This window comes from Chlamydotis macqueenii, chromosome 27 (genome assembly GCF_036417535.1).
Source record: "Chlamydotis macqueenii isolate bChlMac1 chromosome 27, bChlMac1.mat, whole genome shotgun sequence".
NCBI classification, from domain to species: Eukaryota; Metazoa; Chordata; class Aves; order Otidiformes; family Otididae; genus Chlamydotis; species Chlamydotis macqueenii.
Genome location: NC_141582.1, coordinates 4004396 through 4017705, shown reverse-complemented (window position 1 = coordinate 4017705; position 13310 = coordinate 4004396). Strand labels below are relative to the sequence as shown.

At 47.9% G+C, this 13310-nt stretch overlaps 1 protein-coding gene across 1 annotated transcript in view; it reads right to left on the bottom strand.

Moving 5' to 3' along the window:
• Positions 1-54: 54 nt before the first annotated feature.
• The window catches only part of ADAM9 (ADAM metallopeptidase domain 9), a 31199-nt gene continuing 17943 nt past the window's right edge, over positions 55-13310 (bottom strand). The window contains exons 10-22 of the mRNA XM_086767760.1: positions 12838-12919; positions 11980-12113; positions 11601-11772; positions 11402-11494; positions 10971-11166; positions 10347-10452; positions 9439-9622; positions 8719-8799; positions 7682-7787; positions 5886-6024; positions 5290-5392; positions 3385-3512; positions 55-2612 (exon numbers count right to left, since the gene is read on the bottom strand). Coding sequence (XP_086623886.1) covers positions 2498-2612; positions 3385-3512; positions 5290-5392; positions 5886-6024; positions 7682-7787; positions 8719-8799; positions 9439-9622; positions 10347-10452; positions 10971-11166; positions 11402-11494; positions 11601-11772; positions 11980-12113; positions 12838-12919 — 1639 coding nt within the window. The 3' untranslated portion in view covers positions 55-2497. The remainder of the gene's footprint in view (positions 2613-3384; positions 3513-5289; positions 5393-5885; positions 6025-7681; positions 7788-8718; positions 8800-9438; positions 9623-10346; positions 10453-10970; positions 11167-11401; positions 11495-11600; positions 11773-11979; positions 12114-12837; positions 12920-13310) is intronic.

Sequence of the window (13310 nt, the reverse complement as noted above, 5' to 3'; positions counted from 1 at the left end):
GTGACGTTTTACATATCTAATAGTGTTACAAACCTCAGTTTATGGGAAACCACAGGAGTTCAAGTATTTTATTACTGCAAATGCAAACACTATATATATATATTTATATATTTATATATCTATTTACAGAGGAAAATCTGGGGGGAGGGCAATATTAGGGGGGATTTTATAGAGCGAGGTTGCACTGGGTGGCTAGCACAAAGTGAAAAGCCAAGCACTCCTTTCAGCGCTTATTCCACTTCTGGCAGGTTTGTGCAACAGATTTCTACTCGTGACCACCGTCACCCAGTTTCTACCCACGGCACAACAGCATCACCGCTAGCACGTCTCCGCTCCTCGGCCAGCGCACCGAATGCTGAACACCCCTCCTCAGAAACCATTTAAAATCGAGTTTGGTCGGCGGTGCAGACGTGGCTGGCAGCCCGGAAGCGTTGGGACTGACACTGAAAGGTTTGGGGAGCAGCTGAAAGGGTGCGTTAGTCACTAGGCTCCCGTGCACAGTGCTCAGAGCAGCTCAGGTCTAGGCAGAGACAGTTTTTGCCAGGACTGTCAGTCAGTCAGTCTTTAGACCCAAATTAAAACCTAAGAGCACCCCATTTTTTAAAACCAGAATACGGCTGTGCCTTTTCGTACCTCAATATTCACTGCGCATTCAGGTATTAGTGGGAATTAGTACAGGGTTCTCACTTAGCAACTCACAAGTACTCATTTAAAACCATTTAACTCAGTGCTCAGACAGCACAGCTTAGTGTCAGTCAGCAGGAAAGTCAGAATTTAAGTGCATTATTACACACCAATAAACATATATACATGCATAAAGATGTTTACCATGTATTTATCTTCCTCTGAAAAAGCACACCGATACCTTATTTCACTTACAGAACCACAGAGGGGTTTGGGTGGGAAGGGACCGTTAAAGCCCACCCAGTCCAACCCCCCTGCAAGAAGCAGGGACATCTCCAGCCGGATCAGGTTGCTCACAGCCCCGGCCAACCCGGCCTGGAATGTTTCCAGGGATGGGGCATCCACCGCCTCTCTGGGCAACCTGGACCACTGCTCCACCACCCTCAGTGTAAAAAATTTCTTCCTTATGTCTGAGTCTACCTCCTCCTGTTTTAAAACCATCACCCCTCGTCCTGTCGCACCAGGCCCTGCTGAAGAGTCTCTCCCCACCTTCCCTGCAGCCCCCTTTGGGCACTGGGAGCCGCTCTCAGGTCTCCCCGGAGCCTCCTCTTCTCCAGGCTGAACAACCCCAGCTCTCTCAGCCTGGCCTCACAGCAGAGGGGCTCCAGCCCTCTCAGCATCTGCGTGGCCTCCTCTGGACCCTCTCCAACAGCTCCACGTCCTTCTGATGTTGGGGGCTCCAGAGCTGGACGCGGCGCTGCAGGGGGGTCTCACCGGAGCGGAGCAGAGGGGCAGAATCCCCTCCCTCGACCTGCTGCCCACGCTGCTGGGGATGCAGCCCAGGGTGCGGTTCGCTCTCTGTGCTGCAAGCGTGCATTGCTGGCTCACGTGGAGCTTCTCATCAACTAACACTCCCAAATCCTTCTCCTCAGGGCTGGTCTCCATCCATTCTCCACTCAGCCGGGATTTGTGCTCAGGATTGCTCTGCCCCATGTGCAGGACCTTGCGCTTGGCCTGGCTGAACTTCATGAGGCTGGCATGGGCCCACCTCTCCAGCCCGTCCAGGTCCCTCTGGATGGCACCCCTTCCCTCCAGCATGTCGACGGCACCACACAGCTTGGTGTCATCAGTGAACCTGCCGAGGGTGCGCTCAATCCACCGCCTGTGTTGCTGACAAAGATGTTGAACAGGGCTGGGCCCAATACCAATACCTGGGGAATGCCACTCGTCACTGGTCTCCACTTGGACATCAAGCTGTTGACTGCAACTCTTTGAGTGCAACCATGCAGCCAATTCCTTACCCACCCAGCAGGTCCATCCGTCAAATCCATGTCTCTCCAGTTCAGAGAGAAAGTCACGCTTGTGCCATTAATGTGGAAATGGATAACATTTTCCACTCCATGCAAAATAAGTTTAAATTAATTGGCCAGATCTCCTTGTTCTGAAAACAGTATGGGCTACGTCAGTTCTTCACTGTACATTTAGAAAGACAATAACAAATCAGACAATGTCATCAGGGCTCACCGCAGACATGAGGAAACCAAAAGTAACTCCCAAGTGTTGTACTTTAAAGATTATTTAGCTGCAGGCTACTCCACTTCAGCTGGACAGCCTCACTGCAGCTTACAAAGCCACAGTACTCAGAAGATCTTAAGACGGATTAGACGTTTTCAGTTCCTGTAGCTTTGGAAGAGGTATTTAGTTTAAAGTTTTACATTCCTTGTTTCAATCTCTCTTTTGCCTTATTCCAGGCTGCAGAAAGAAGGCTTTCTGGGATCACCATGGGCCGCTCAATGCAAGAAAGATAACTGCAATGTCAGCTCAGTCTCGGTGAACAGCTCAGCTCACACGAAGGCCCCAAAGCAGCCAAAAGCTATTTGGGAGGCAAAGGCGCTGGTCGAGAAGGAAAATACTGTCCCTGAGGTAAACGTTTCTGCTGTGACGGAGGAGGTCCCTGAGGTACGCATTTCTGCTGGGGAGGCGGCGGCCTACAAGGGGACAGAGAAGCCGTTGTCAGTCCAGGTGACTCCATCCAATACACACGTCCCCCTCTCCCTCTCGCCGCAGCCACTGCGGAGAGTTCCCCCCGAGCCAGCTACGTTGCCGCTCGCAACCTCAGTTTCCAGGCTGGAGACTCATTTTGAACGCACCATGGTCAGACTCTGCTTTCCACGTTCCAGGGAACCCCAGTTTGGTACACACCATTTTTCCCAATACAGTTTAGAGACCCCCACGAGTTCCCCACCAACACAAGCAGTTTTAAAGTACTCTCTCTCTGTACCTTGTGCTTTCTGGATACCCATGTTTTATGGCACAGGCATTACATCTTAGAAATACAACTCAAAAGTGAAATGCAAACTAAAGGAAAGCTTTCTGTTCAGAGATAACGAGAAATGATCCTGTACTTGGCAGTAACGTTCACGAATCAGCAAAGGAACAGCTTTGAGTAATTTCTTTTTAAACTGCGTATTTTGAGAAGCATTTTATTCCCTTGCATGCAGGGCTGATCTGGCCCCAGCAAAGCATTCTGAAACCTGTTCATCAAAATGCAGCCGTGACAGTGTGTAAAACAAATGCTATAGGCAACAGCACTTCAGTTCCGTGGTGTGAAATGAAGGAGAAATTTCTTTCAATAAAAGGTCAACCCTGCTTGCACGTACTATGTGCTGAAACACCCTAATGCTTACAGAGAGGAAGGCAATGGCAATCTACACACTTCAGCGCAACTGCTAATAGTTATTTGCAAATAACTCAACCAACCTTGTCGGCAGCTTCTGCGGCTGTGGCGCCTGGTATTGTGGAGACGGGTAGTAAGACTGGTGGTAAGCCTGCTGAGGATGCTGGTTAAGTGGGTAAGATGGAACGGGAAAGGTATTTGGCTCCGTATCCTACAAAGAAAACATAACGAGAATGTTCACAAATTTGCATTTTGGGAATTGAAATACCTGTTTCGTTAGTTAAGTGACATTTAAAATGTTCTGGTTTTGTTAGTGGGGGGGGGCCTAAGGTGGTAGCTTCTGTAGGAAGCTGCTAGAAGTCGCTCCCCTTTGTTCAGTGGACTCGGCCGGGCCTAGGGCGGACCCGCTGCTGGCCAAGGCCGAGCCAATTGGTAGCAGAATGTCCGTGATAACGCCTCTGCGATAATGTATTTAAGTAGGGGAAAACAGAAAAAAAAAAAAAAAAAAAGAGAGAAGATGTGAAGCAGCTGAGCGGGGGGCAGAGAGGGGGAAGCGCGAGCCTCATGGGCCTTGCAGGCCTCACCCTCTGGCCTCCCGCCGGGCAGCCGACTGGGCCCAACTCGGCCCGGCCTGGCTGCAAGAAGTGGAGAGGAGTTGAGCAGTTGAAGTGAATAAGATGTAAAAAGGATCCTGAGAGGCATCTGCCAGCCTGTTGTGAGGAACGGCTGCAGACGCCAAGGTCAGTGAAGGAGGAGGGGGAGGAGTAATGCGGCTCCTGGCCAAGATTCCTCTGCAACTCGTGGTGACGACCATGGTGGAGCAGGTTGTCCCCCTGCAGCCCATGGAGGTCCACGGAGGGGCAGAGATCCACCTGCAGCCCGTGGAGGACCCCACGCCGGAGCAGGTGGAGGCCTGAAGGAGACTGTGGCCCGTGGAGGGCCCGCTGGGACAGCTGTTCTAGAGGGACTGCACCCGTGGAAGAGATGACCCACACTGGAGCAGTTCCACGAAGGACTGTGGCCCGTGGGAGGGACCCCACGCTGGAGCAGAGGAGGAATGCGAGGAGTTCTTCCCCCGACGATGATACAGCGGCATAAAACAACGTGTGATGAACTGACAGCGACCCCCATTCCCTTTTCCAACCCCCCGTGCCGCTCGGGAGGGGAAGGTAGTAGAGATAATGTTAAGCCCGGGAAGAGGGAGGGGTGGGGGGAGGTTATCTTGTTCTCTGTCTCATTCTCCTGCTAGTTTTAGAAATAAATGAATAGTTTTCCCCAAGTCGAGTCTGTTTTGCCCGTGACGGTAACTTTAAGGATTTCTCCCTGTCCTTATCTCAAACCTTGAGCCGGTTTTCTTATATTTTCTCTCCCTGTTCTCTCGGAGGGTGGGGGGAGCGAGAGAGAAACTGCGTAGTCTGGTCCCGATCGGGGCTGAACTACGACATAAGACCACTTGCAAACAAACCGGGAAGTGTCAGAGTTGCTCTTTCCTTCTGAGAAACTCAGCAGAAAGAAGCAACAGCAGTCTGAAAAGGACTGTATTTTGGGAAAAAAAAGAAAGGCTGATCATGACAAGCGTTTGACTTGTTCTGCACGTGTGCTTTGGCTAGTTACTGCACTCAGAGAGAGAACTGATCTGAAAAGGAGTGGGGCTGGGGAGCTGGCAAGGATTGCTCCCCTCCTCAGGTGGGGCGGGGAGTTCCAGGGTAAGGGAAAGTGGGCACCAAAACAGGTAACCTGCTTGCCAAGCCAAGCACAACCTGTAAAAAATCTGAAAGAGTGGGTAACTGAGGAGTTTCCCCGACACACCTTAGGGAATAATTCTTCTCTTTGCCTCTGAACAAAGAGAAAACCTGATTTGCAGAAATGAAAAAAAAATAAAGTAACTCTCAAGCTTTTATTAGGGCAAAAATTACATAAACTGCCTTCACCTGTTACTTTAGAGTAACAGATAGCAAATAAAGTAGTGAGAAGTGGATTATTCCTACCATGGGAACACCTCTCGGAGCGTAAGGCATGCCGTGTGAAAAGCCTCTGTGGTGGTAGTCCCTCGGTTCGGTTTCTGTTCTGGGAGGTGGTGACTGAAGTGTCCTGAAATCCAATGGACACGGGCTGCGTAAGCACATAACCTTGACAGAGTGACTATGCAGGCTACAAACCCAGGCACTTCAAACCTGTTAGATGGATTTATGCTACCCTAGCACATAGCAAATGTCAGTAAGGTAGTATTTGCCACATATCTAATAAACAACATAACCCTTCTTCTGTTTAGACTATCATAGCTTAATTTTGCCAGTTTGTACCAAAAGATGGGACCCAAAACCATAAACCCATCAGCAATGCACAATAACAAACATAATGATAAAGAGAAAGTTCTCTGCTCCCTCAATGTAAGGTGAATTTACCTTTACTGCCACTGCCCAGGCAAGCGAAATGCGTTGTTGGACGCAGGGGCCTTTGCCTGACCTCTTGGCACAGGAATATGCCTCTGTATTTTGGCATTGGCCTGAGTAAACAAATGCCTACGGACTGCTTCAAAAGGGCAGAGCAGAAGGTGAAAAGGTGAAAAGGAGACTACACTTACGAATGGCAGCGTGACATTAATCTTCCACAGCATCGCTTCAGCCGGTCTCTTTTTGCAAATGCCAGAGCAGCAGCCACAAGGAGTGGCAGGACCAGGAAAAAAAATACAAGCAGCCCATTTCTCAGCGAAGTGTCTTTGTCTAACGGGAACAAAATGGCAGAGAAGAAAAAAAAAGTATTACATGGCGTTACCAGCACTCGGCTCATTGTATCAGTGAATAGTTGGTAGGATTGGTTCTGCAACTACTTTCCATTTTTCATCGAAGAAAAAAAACCTAAAAAATCTAGTAAGACTGCAAGATATATGCCCACATACATTCTTTTCTGTTTAACTTTTCACAGAGGTTGTCTGGTCAAAGACTAAAGAACTGCACGTGCCATGATACCCTGGGCTATAGCAGCATATTGAATTACCAAGCAATACCTAATGTTTCTTCCACTACATTACAGTGAAGATCTTATGAGCTCAGCTGAAAGAGAGGAAAACAGAGCTTCTGTCCTTTGCTCTGATCCTAAATCTTCCTCTGCTCCCACTTTGCTCTAGGCAAAGAGCTGAGGTTCTTAACAACCTCCACATTTTTACATGCAGCGAATTTCTCCACTGTAGGCTGTACAAAAAAAGCCCTTGCCTTTTTTTGATGATTTGAGGCACCTGTCCATGCTCTAGTGTGATTCTCCAGTCCACTGCTGCACCAACACAGTGTCTAGCTTCCCCCAAACCCCACCCAAACAGTCTTCAAGACAATTCTTGCATAGCATAGAAGGGAATACATCAGGATCATCTTTATATATGCCATACAGTCATTGCACGAGTTTTCTCCAAATTATAGCTTGGATTTGGCTTCCTATTTCATCTTCAAAACTGTCAGTGAGAAAAGCAAGCTTCACAGCCTCTTCGTTTGCTTTCTCACACGCGTGAACTGGTGCCCCAGGCACCATTTTCCCACCCTTCACTTTCAAGCACAGATATACTTATCCTCCCAGTAAACAGATACACGATCTTGCCATGTCAAACATTCACCTACTGCATGTCCTGAGGAAAAAGCTGCATTAAAAAACCCACAAAATTCCCTCCCCAGTCCATCTTATCCTTCCACAAAAAAATGCAAACAATATAGTGTCACAAACCTCTGCACTTCCCCGTTTCCTTATGGCATACCTCTCTTCTGTACCAGAAGTTGTTTGGGGCAGGGACTGCATTTGTATTTACTACCAAAGCGTGCTGTCTGCACTCAAATAATAAACACTGATAAAACAGTGACGCGTTGACACATGTTCTCCTAGCCACCTTGGGCAGCTGTTAGCCCTGGCTGCACTGCAGGCGCACAGGCGCATACCTGCAGATACCAGCGCAGGGCAGGCACTCAGCTCTGCCACCAGCGCTAGAGGCAGCGCATCCTTACGGAGATGCAGATTCACATTTGCGGATTTGAACCCCCATCCTCAGCCAAATTTCATGATTTGTTTGTATCTAAGAATGGAAGGGGCTTCAGTTCCCAGCTTGGACACTGAGAAGTCCAAGAGGATCTCGGTCCAAGGTGGCAGAAATCCCCTGACAGCAATTAAACCAGCCCCATTCCTTTACAGATCCCCAGGATCCCAAATGGGAGAAGTGCAACACCTTGAGGCCAAAACCTTAACTAGAACTGTTCCCAAACGAACCCTAGGGACGAGCCAAGCGCCAGCACTTTGTCCAGAAGTGAGCTGCTTCCGAGCAAGCAGGCGCTCCGCACTCAGCCCAGCGCTGCCCTTAGCGAGAGCAGCCCAGCGTTCTGGAGTGGCCGTACAACTACTTGCCGTTGTAAGGAGGCCCGCTGTCCAGACTCCCTCCGTAGCCTTTGGTGTCACAGTAAGGAGGGGCCCAGCCTGCTTCACAGTGACAGTTCCTGTTGTTGTTGCACACCTGGATTTAACAACACAAACGTCACAATAAGATCTATCTAAATACCCTGTAACTTCAGTTTCCACATATTTAAAAGCCGCAAGGAGTAGCTGTGACTGTCTGTTCTGCCTCTTCCATACCACTCAGCCTGCAGAACCTTAACCAGCAACTCCCATGTCAATTGTTAGTGGTCCTTGGCCAGGCATCTCAAGATTTCACATGACTGAGCAAGCACAGCATTGTTCAGGATGAGCTTCCAAAGATTAGCTATCCCGAGGGCTTAAAGAGCATGGCTTTTATTTTTTTTGTGAGATGCAGAGTTTCAAATTACATTAGTAATACTGGAATTGAGAAGAATTCTTGGCTGGCAAAAAGAAAAAAAAAATCATCTTAAGAGCTTTTGTCAAAGATGTTTTTAATACCGTTACAGGCTCTCTTGCCCAGAGACATTTTATAGAGAGCTTTACAGTTAAACAAAACAGAAAAATTAAGTTGCTATCCATCATTTTAAAACTTGCTCAACTTACATAACTTTGGTCTGTTTTTTGCTGACTGTTAAAAGGCACTTTTCTCATTAACAGTACCAAAATCCAGTTTTTTATCGCAAAATCCATTCTCAATAACTCCACAGAATTTTTTAATCACTGCATCTAGCATCATGATTACTGTATTCCACATTAGTTAGAGCCTTAAACAGAGAAGGGCAGAAGACTTCCTAGCTGCAAAAAAAGACCAGCACATAGACACTACTGATTGAGCACAATTACAGTGCACCTGGGGCAAACAGACTTTTGATAAAAAATCCGTTTACGTAAAAACGGTCATTGAGTCTAAAAATCTAGAGTTCTCGTAACCAAGATGCCAGAGGACCTCACGCAGAAACACTTCCAGCTATAGCAGAACTTACAGACTTAGTGTTCACTGTCAGCGGGCTATCAGCAGGACTACCTACCCCGTGTCCGTGGCACTGCCTCTCCACGTCACAGTCATAGTTCAGAACGGAGGCACTCACGCACTGGAAGTGCCTGCAGATCTAGGGGAATTGAGAGAGAGATGCATGCAAACAAAGCAAGATGGCATTTCACTGATTTACCCTTTCTCCCCCTCCCACATTCCCCCTCCGCCCGCTCCACAGCGCACGGCCCCGCAGCCGCTCCGCGCTCACTGACCACAAAGCGAGTCTCACTCTTACGTGATAAACGCCAGCTCCACAGAAACACTTCTGTTCTACAAAAGGCTCCTCAGTCTGGGGTCTGAACTGTCACTAGAAGCCTTTTGTCTCTAGCCAGAGTGTAAAGGACTAGCAATTCAACTGTGCACGGTGAGGATACATGGAACGTACGCTCCTCTGCTCGGGCTGAGCTTCTAGGCTTTTTAGTTTACTTGGATTTTAATTGAAAGTTGAGTTGACAGCATTTGTGTGTACCTAGTTCTTCCTGCTCACTGACAGAGCAAAGATCCTGGCTCTCAACAAACTTAATTTCTTTTGCTTCATTTATAAATGAAAGGCTCATTGTATTTTTAATGCACATACACTGCAGCACTAGGCAGTGTGGGGAACCAGCGGACTCGCACGATTTTGCATCAACTACAGCCATCAAAAAAAATTCATGAAACAATGCAGCTGAAAGTTGTATTCACATGAAAACCCTGAATTATAACCATTAATTACCTTTCCAGTATCACATTTGGTGCCTTCGTTCACCATTCCCGGGTCCGGGACATCAGAGCCCAGCTGGAAATCTACACCCCAGCACGTGGTGTCTCTGCTGGGAGTCTGGATAATAGCAGGCTTAATTCCAAAAACAGGCATAGTTTCCACATTTTCACATTGCAGCTTCCCACACATGGCATTCCTACAACATCAACATGCGAATGCTGTAGTGACACTTGAATTTATTCTGAGAAAAAGACTATCACACGTTTGCTATGATATTTTCTTTCTGCTGGAAGACGCTACTTGAAAATAAAATCGAGGCAACTTGCCAAACGAAATTGAGCTGGGCCTCATTTCAGTGCTGCAAGTGTATGGATTTATCCCTTCTTTCTCTAAGCTGCTGGGATTGTTACATTTAAAAAAAACATGATGACTTGCTACTCATTTTCCTGTATGTGAACACCGCAGGATAAGAATGATGGGAGATGGGGAACACGCTGTCCTTGTCGTAGCCCCACATCTGAACGCATGACGCACAGATCCCCTCAGGCCACAGAACACCGCACGCACGGAAAATCGCGGCACGAGCCCGACAACTTCAAACCCACCTAAGGAAGAATTGCCTGAATATTCAAACTCATATCAACTGTTACGTGCAACAGGTAAAGTCAGACAATCTAAACCAAAGTCAACAAAACTCACAACCACGTAAGTTCTACTAACAGCCTCAGAGACTGGGACAGAACACATCCTTTCCAAGCTACCTCGCTGCGGTTTCAGAATGATGTGTACATGTCAATAGGATTAGATTATGGGATAACGTGTCTGCCCAGTGCACCTGCTCTCACCCCAAAGCACAGCACCCCAGTAAGGATTCTCAGTGACACATTCAGGAACTTCGTGATGCACTGGGCTCTACTCACCAGCTGGAACATTTCTTGTAGTCATGGCCATGGAAACCACAGTTGCCAAATCTGTCACCCTTGGAATTCACTTGAGCAAAACAAATGTTGGGGGCTGCTTTGGCTTCTGCAAACAACAGCCCATGCCCCAGACAGAGGAATCAAGTTAGATAGGGACAGAAGCATCTCACATCACCACGTCCCCCTGTACCCAGAGCAATCATCCTGCTACAGCTAGTATTCTCCATGCAGCACAGAGAATTTAAGAACTTGATCAAAACAACAAAGAGGTGAAAATGTCAACACTACAAGGTTCCAAGTTTAAAAAGAGAGAAAAATAGTCACTTAACATTGAGTCAGTTATACCATTTCTTTGTGGCTTCTTTACAGCCCTACACACTGGGACCCCCCCTCTAATAGGAATGGTCAGTGCAAGAAAATTACTACTCAAATCACCAGCACAGCACTAAATGTAACAAAGGGAGAATGTGTGAAGGCTAAGCCATAGATACCACTACTGCAAATCCTTTGCCAAAGCCAGCCGGTCTTCGTTACAGGAAAACCAGTAAGTATATTTTAAATAGAATTAGTGTATTATTTTAGCTACATCTCCTAGAAAATTCGTAACACTGTGCTCTTCCGTACTTGAGCCAAAGATATCCTGACACTGGGCATCGTAGTACTGACACACGCCGTTGTAACAGTAGGCTTCCTCGTTGTGGCACGGGTGACCGTTCTGAACTGTGAAGTCTGGCTGGCAGAACTGGGACGTGCCATTGCAGTACTCTGGAAGGTCACACTCGTTGTTACTCGCCCGACACTCGGTTCCTCCAGGAAGGAGCTAAAGAGGGAGAGGAGGGGGAAAACTACATCAGAAACCAGAAACCTTACAGCAGAGCTGAACACTGCACCCCACCCACAACGTGCCCCAACAACAAGGGCACTGATCTAAAGCCCGTGGTGGGTGCTGTATGCGTGCATGACCGTTCCCTCTGACAGATGCACCCGCTAGGCCAATGCTCTCCTTTTCTCAGCCGCTGAAGAACACTGTCAAATGTTACACCTGAATCTCTTACCCGGCAGTTTTTACAGCAGTCGCCGTAAGCACATTCAGCACCGGATCGGAGCCTGCAAGTACCTGGTTCACAGCAAGGATCACTTTCGCATTCCTGAAAGAAGAAGTGCTGTGAACGGCAAGAAACCGCGCACCCTCTGCCATGCGAGCAGCACACAAGGCCACCCTGGCAGCATTCGTAAAACACACGAGCTACCAACCTTTGGTGAACCACAGTCACACTCCTCCCCAGCATCCACCAGCCTGTTCCCACAGTACGGGATGCTGTAGGTTTCATCAGGCTTGGGAACGTTGAGCAGGCAGCTTCCGCCTTTGTTGAGAGTTAGCTTCTCAAAGTCTTCTGCACTGCAGCTGCTGAAGTTCCTCGATCCTCTGCAACAGAGAACATGAGCGTATCTTTACACTAAGGCAACCCACAAGCACTCTCTCAGTTTGTAGAAGAAGGGTAACATTTGCTTTCCTCATGAGCGCGACGCAACTCTTTGCAAGAGTGCTTCAAATACGAAAGCAACCTGTAAAAACTAAGCGTGTGGGTGGGGTGACCCTCAGAAAATGCTTTCCCTTTTGCCAGTTACTTACGATGCCCCAGAGCTCATAATGCAACTGCTTGCTCCGCAGTGACAGACACGTTCATCATCATGGTTCATCCCCAGGTTATGTCCCAGTTCATGAGCCATAATTGATGCAAACATCTGTATGCTGATTCTTCCAAACTGCGTAAGAGCAAACCAGAAGAAAATTAGCAGATGGCTTATATTGAGAAAGTCAGTGTTTACTTATGTGCAAAAAAGACACTTCTGTCTCTACATTAACAGGATTCTCAGACCAATAATGTCTGCTTTCATCCAGTGCCTGTCATTTGCTTAGCAATAAGAGCCCTTAAACAACATATTTGGGACACTATCTAGCAAGCTCAACTTTCCAGTGTAGTTGCAACACAAACACAAAAGCTGGAGTTCTCCACAGCAGCCCAAATCTCCTTAAATATGCAAACTCCCATTCCAGTCACTAGTCCAAGAAAAGAAGATTGCTGGGGTTGCCAGTTATCTGACATCAGCAGTTTGGTTCATTAACGCTCTGGGTTTCACAAAAAGAGGGCAGTCAACGGGCACTGGTCTAGGAGTTCAGGACTGTGGAGGTCAAGCAGACAGCAGAGGATAGATTTGAGAACATCCACTGCTCCCACACCCTTCTAAGGCAGGGGTGCTTAAAACATCAGCAGAGAAACGCTGTCCCTTCTTCACGGGAGAGGAAAGGCTGAGCAGAGGATGCAGAAGACTAAAGAAGTGTGATTCAGATATAGAAGTGCCAGAAATGGCTGGGGGCCACAGAAAAGCCCCCACTAAGCCACTTCAGCTTTGTTATTAAAGACTGTGCACTTCCAGGAAGGCTTCTGAAGACTGGATCACGTTCACAGTATGATTGAAGATGTCTCACCACATTAATGCCTCCGGCGTGGCTCTTGGAGCACACTGTTCCCACATAGGCCATTCCAGCCGTGCCACCAAACCCCTTCTTCCTGCAGTCATGGGGAGAAGGAAAGGCAGTCACCCCGACCGTACAGACACGCGATGCTGCCAGCGGTACCGCCCATCCACACAGCCACTCAGTACATCACTTCTGCTCGGGGGACACACAACGGAGCGCTGCCAGGAGTGCTATCACTGGCTGCGGGTATCGGTGCACCAGCTCAGCTTTACCTTTCTGTTCATGGTTCTTCTAGTCTTTTAAATTAAGACAAGGGTTTGCAGAGAAGGTTATACTCTTCCACATCTTCCCTCTAAAGAGCTAAATGGTCCACCCTTACAATAATTTGTTTTAATTGGCTGTTAGCTGCCTTTCTACTGTTGCCAAACTCCACAGATCTCTTTCCTTGTCAACTTCCTCTTCACTGCTGTCTTATTTTGTTT